This window comes from Solanum stenotomum, chromosome 8 (genome assembly GCF_019186545.1).
Source record: "Solanum stenotomum isolate F172 chromosome 8, ASM1918654v1, whole genome shotgun sequence".
NCBI lineage: Eukaryota > Viridiplantae > Streptophyta > Magnoliopsida > Solanales > Solanaceae > Solanum > Solanum stenotomum.
The window spans coordinates 45,044,162-45,050,563 of NC_064289.1; the positions used below are offsets into that span (position 1 = coordinate 45,044,162).

The 6,402-nt window shown below is 43.0% G+C and overlaps 1 protein-coding gene across 1 annotated transcript; it reads right to left on the bottom strand.

The window, feature by feature from the left end:
- Window positions 1-1,005: 1,005 nt before the first annotated feature.
- On the bottom strand, window positions 1,006-5,082 carry LOC125873827 (uncharacterized). The gene is made up of 7 exons (XM_049554675.1): window positions 3,310-5,082; window positions 2,645-3,263; window positions 2,356-2,546; window positions 2,106-2,247; window positions 1,918-2,054; window positions 1,415-1,782; window positions 1,006-1,150 (listed from the first exon to the last, which is right to left on the bottom strand). Exons 1-7 carry the CDS (start codon window positions 5,080-5,082, stop codon window positions 1,006-1,008), a joined length of 3,375 nt encoding a protein of 1,124 aa, XP_049410632.1.
- Between the last annotated feature and the right edge of the window lie 1,320 nt (window positions 5,083-6,402).

A 6,402-nucleotide genomic window follows, 5' to 3' on the forward strand; every position in this document is an offset into this window, starting at 1 on the left:
TATTAAAAGTACCCCATTAATTCTATAATTGTAGTTATGAATAGTCCAAAATATCCATGTAGAATCTACCGGAAAGTATTTTGTTTTGAAATAAAAAGCTCTAGTACTCAAAACGACCAAATGAGTCGTTACAGTAGATACCAATTTACCCATCGTTCGTCCTCGAACGATCAAAAGAAGGTCAGGGTAAGAAAGGGTACCTGAATCGACAAAAAGGTGTGGATATCTTTCATGCATATCATCCTCACTCTCCCAATTGGACTTTTCAACTGGCCGATTCTTCCACTGAACCTTGATAGATGCAATCTATTTTAACCTCAACTTGCGAACTTCCCTATCTAGAATAGCTACAGGCTCCTCCTCATAAGACAGATTCTCATCAAGCAGTACTGAATCCCAACGAATAATGTAGTTTCCATCACCATGGTATTTTTTCAGTATGGACATATGAAATATCGAGTGCACCCCAGACAACCCTGGAGGCAAGGATAATTCATAGGCCACCTCCCCCACGCGCTTAAGAACTTGAAATGGCCCAATGTACCTCGGACTAAGCTTACCTCGCTTACCAAACCGCATCACACCCTTCATGGGTGAAACCTTTATCAAGACCTGGTCACCCTCCATAAACTCCAAGTCCTTGACCTTCCGATCTGCATACTTCTTCTGTCTGTTCTGAGCTGCTAAAAGCTTCTCCTGAATGAATTTCACTTTCTCTAATGATTCCCTTAAGAGATCGGTACCCCAAGGCCTCACCTCAAATGAATCAAACCAGCCAATGGGAGACCTACATCTCCTCCCATACAATGCCTCAAATGGGGCCATATCAATACTCAAGTGGTAGCTATTGTTGTATGAAAACATCTGCTAAAGGTAAGAATTGATCCCAATGACCACCAAAATCTATCACGTACGCACGAAGCATATCCTCGAACACTTGAATTGTTCGCTCAGGCTGTCCATCGGTCTGAGGGTGAAATGTGGTACTAAGATCCAATCTAGTACCTAATTCAGCATGCAAGGTCCTCTATCTGATATGATAGAAATTGGAACTCCATGCAATCGAACAATCTCACGGATATAGAGTTTGTCTAATTTCTCTGCATTGTATGGCATCTTGACCGGAACGAAGTGAGCAGACTTAGTTAACCTGTCAACAATTACCCAAATAGAATCAAACTTACCCAATGTCTTTGGAAGACCAACCACAAAATCCATTCCAATTCTTTCCCACTTCCATTTCGGAATGGGCATTCTCTGAAGTGTCCCTCCAAGCCTCTGATGTTCATACTTTACCTGTTGATAGTTCGGACATTGGGCAACAAAATAAACAATGTCACGCTTCATTCTACTCCACTAATAATGTTGTCTCAGATCACGATACATCTTGGTTGCACCAGGATGTATAGAATACCTCGAACTATGAGCCTCTGCAAAAATAGTATGAGTCAAGTCATCAACACGGGGCACACACACCCGCCCCTTAATTCTCAAGACGCCTTCCCCATTAATCACAACCTTCTTAGCCTCTCCCCGCAACACCATATCTCGAATTCGACTCAGCTTCTCATCCTCAAACTGCTTTCCCTTAATCTTGTCAACAAAAGAAGATTTTGCCTCCACACAGGCCAAGAATCCTCCTTTTTCAAGTATTTCCAGCCTCATAAAGTCATTAGCCAAAGTTTGCACCTCTCTAGCCAATGGGCATCTAGAAACCTGTAAGTGGGCTAAACTACCCATGCTCCCTGCTTTTCTACTTAAGGCATCTGTCACAACATTAGCCTTTTCCGGGTGATATAAAATAGTAATATCATAGTCTTTCAATAACTCCATCCACCTCCTCTGCCTCAAATTCAAATCCTTCTGGGTGAACACATATTGTAAACTGAGATGATCTGTATACACTTCACACTTGACCCCATATAGATAATGCCTCCACTGCTTCAATGCAAATACAACTGCAGCCAACTCTAAATCATGGGTTGGATAGTTACGTTCATTCACTTTCAATTTCCTTGAAGCATAGGCATTTACATTCCTCTCCTGCATTAGCACTGCACCCAAACCAGAATAAGATGCATCACAATAAACAATGAAATTCTTACCTTCCACGGGCAAGGCAAGAATTGGTGCAGTAGTCAACAAGGTCTTGAGTTTCAGGAAGCTTTCTTCACACTCATTCGACCATACAGATGGAACATTCTGCTTGGTCAAATGGGTTAACTGGAAAGCAATGGAAGAGAATCTCTGTACGAATCGGCGGTAGTAGCTAGCTAAACCAACAAAGCTCCTTACCTCTGAAACATTAGTAGGCCTTACCCAACTCTTCACTACTCAAATCTTAGAGGGACCCACCATCACTCCATCCTTAGAAACCACGTGCCCTAAGAAGGACACTGAATCGAGCCAAAACTCACACTTGGAGAATTTGGCATAAAGTTTTTTCTCCCTCAACACCCCCAATACAATTCTCAAATGCTCCTCGTGTTCCCTACTGCTCTTCGAGTATATCGGGATATCATCAATGAATACATTAACAAAGAGGTCTAAATATGGCTTAAAAATTCCGTTCATTAGGCTCATGAAAGCAGCAGGGGCATTCGTAAGCCCAAAGGACATTACTAAGTATTCATAATGCCCATACCTGGTTCAAAAGCAGTCTTTGGCACGTCCGTTGCCTGCATTTTCAATTGATGACAACCGGACCTCAAATCAATTTTAGAGAAGACGCAAGCACCCTGTAACTGATCGAACAAGTCATCAATGCGAGGAATGGGGTACTTGTTCTTAATAGTTACCTTATTTAGCTGCATGTAGTCTATGCACATCCGAAAACTACGATCCTTCTTCTTGACAAATAAAACTGGAGCATCCCAAGGAGATGTACTCGGTCTAATAAAACCTTTACCTAACAATTCCTGAAGTTGGGCCTTTAACTCCCTTAACTCAACTGGGGCCATTCTATAAGGTGGAATGGAAATGGGGCGTGTCCCCGGCTCAAAGTCAATACAAAAATCAATATCTCTATCTGGTGGCATACCAGGTAGGTCGGAAGGAAAAACATATGTAAACTCACGGACTATCAAAACAGACTCGATTGAAGGCACTTTGGAAGTATCATCCCCGAGATGTGCCAAGAAGGCTAAACAACCCTTACTCACCAACCTCTTAGCACGAAGACAAGAGATAATACGAACTGGGGCGGGAATATAGTCACCCTCCCACACTAGTGGATCTATCCCAGGCTTGGCCAAGGTCACAATCTAAGATAGAAAAATTTGGAGAAAGCCAAGTCACACCCAAAATTACATCAAAATCAACCATCTCTAGAATAATCAGATCTACATAAGTCTCGCCCCCCACAAAAGTCACAAGGCAAGACCTATACACCTTTTGCACTATCACAAACTCACCAACAAGAGTAGAGACACGAATAGGCATGTCAAGCAAATCACAATGCAAATCAAGACCAGTAGCGAACGAGGAAGATACATAAGAAAATGTGGATCCAGGATTAAACAATATAGAAGCCATGCGATCACAGACCAGAAGAGTACTTGTGATAACAGCATCAGATGTCTCTGCCTCTGACCTTCCGGGGAAAGCATAACAATAGGCCCTATCACCTGTCTGTCCATTGCCTCTGTCGGGCTGTGCTCCAGTAGTTCCAACCTGCCCGCCACCCCGGTTGAACTGGTGACCACCATTACCTTGGCCACCACGTTCTCCAGAATGACCGCTTCTACCATCACCACCTCTACCTCTAACTGCTGGGGATCTGTAACTCTGATCGTCCCGAGCCTGACTCTGCTTTGAACAATATTTCTTGATATGTTCAGCCTCTCCACATCCATAACAAGTCCTAAAGTCGAGTGTAGGTCTCTGTGAAGACGAAGAAGACTGGAGGTAACCCCCAAACTCAGAAAAAGGTTGACTGGTCCGTAACGGACCCTCAACTGAAGCCTGCAATGAAGACTGAATAGGACGGGGTGGATAGCCCTCTGAACTCTGCCCTCTGGAGTACGAACCTCTAAACTCACCTCCCTTATGAAACTTTTTAACTGTTGACACCTTGGTGAAGTCATCCGGCTTCACCCGTTCTACCTCTATCACAAAATCAATCACTTCCTGAAAAGATTCTGCAGAAGCAGCTACCTGTAAAGCTGGGATCTTCAAATCTGACCTCAATCCCTTTACAAAGCGGCGAATCCGCTCTTGCGGACTGAAGCAAAGTTGAGTGGCATACCTAGATAACGCATGAAATTTAGCCTCATAAGCTGCAACAGACATCCTTCCTTGCTCTATGTTCAGGAACTCATCTCTCCTTCTGTCCCTCAAAGTCCGGGGTATGTACTTCTCCAAAAATAAGCTAGAAAATGTTGTCCAAGTCATAGGTGGTGCCTTTGCTGGTCGACACTCCACATGAGACCACCACCACATTTTGGCATCCCCTTGAAACTGGTAGGTCACAAACTCAACACCGAATCGCTCCACTATGTCCATCTTATGTAACAACTCATGACAATCCACCAAGAAATCATAAGCATCTTCAGATTTAGCACCCTTGGAAACTGGAGGTTTTAGCTTCAAGAACTTAATAAAGAGATCATGCTGGTCACTAGTCATTATAGGCCCTGTAGTCAATCGGGGAAACGTGCCTGTTTCCAACGACGCATCCATGCGAGGAGCCACATCGGCTGCATGTTGTACTCCCTGAACTTGAGGTGCTAGTGAAGAAAATATTGGGGGTGCCTGCCCCTGATCAGATAACCCGCTAAGATAAGTGAGAACCTGATTAATCATCTCTGGAGTAGGCAGGGGTGGTACTTCCTTCTCTTTAATCTGCTCATCTTCCCCTTCATCACTCTCTCTCACTACCTCGTCAGTCGGTGGATGAGTCACTACTCTATCCCTAGCTGGACCAGTTGTTTGTCCTCTGCCTCTAATGGGCCTTCTCCCGCGACCTCTACCACGGTCTCTTGCCACTGCTCCTCTTCGAGCTGCAGCCTCAACGGTTGGCTCAGGCGTACCCTGTCTTGCCGGTGTTGGTGTTGTCACACATGTTGCTCTAGTTCTGACCATCTGCGAGATAGAGTGAAGAAGGTCAGATACCAATTTGTATCACCTAGATACCAATTGGATTCAAGTAATAGCAGAAAGAAAGAAAAATGTGAGTTTTCCTAAAGCCCTATAGCCTCTTGAAGAAAAGTAAAGGAGTCCCCATACCGTTCCGCAAGACTCTACTAGACATGTCCTTGTGTGATGAGATCATTGAACCTAACGCTCTGATACCAAGTTTGTCACGACCTAAATTGAGTCATGAGTGGCACCCACACTTCACCTCCTAAGTGGGCGGACCAAGGAATCTAAACCCCAACATATACCAATAATTTAACTACGACTAACAACAATAATGCGGAAGCTCCAAAACTTATTAAAGTAACCAATCAAATAAACCTCTAAAGTCTATTACAATTATCCCCAAAATCTGAAAGTCAACACATCAAGGACATCTGTTCTTAACATATCAAGTCTAAATGTATTAGAGACCCCAAAATAAGTAAATATGATGGTCCATGTCCGAAATTCAATGACATCAAGCCATAACTGAGAGAATCCAGCACGAGCTAGAAGGAATAGCTCACCCTGAAATCTGATATGCTGGAGACTGGCTAGAGCTGAGGGCGAGTCGAAGTCAATGGTACACTTGCTGCACTCCACAAAAGAAAAACGAAGAAAACACAAGTAGGGGTCAGTACAAGGAACGCGTACTGAGTAGGTATCATAGGCCAATCCAAAATAGAAACTAATATACAATGAATAATAGTATAAAGTCAACTATAGCACTTAGCAATTGATAAGAAACCACAACATGAACAAGTAACAGTTGAAGCAAGTATTAATCAATCATAATATCAAGCACACACACGAGGACTCATGCCTCTACATCACACTCGTTTGGGAAATGCGTTCATTGAGATTGAGTACATTAAGTTAATTCAATATCTTTTTCCTTTAAGGTTACCATGTCGGAACGTGACACTCCGATCAAATTATACCGTGTCGAAACGTGACACTCCGATCCAATAATACCGTGTCGAAACGTGACGCTCCGATCCAAAAATACCGTCTCGGAACGTGACACTCCGATCCAAAAATACTATGTCGGAACGTGACACTCTGATCCAAAAATACCGTGTCGAAACGTGACACTCCGATCCAATAATATTATTAATTTATCATTTATTATCACTACTTTTCAGTTCATTAATAATATTAGATCAAGCCGTCTTTATTCAAGGCATAACTTTAATAGAGAGGTTTTCAGATTATAAATCTCACGGTTTCAGGATTTTAGACCAATCACAAACCACACAACCAAGCCACATAATCACACAGTCA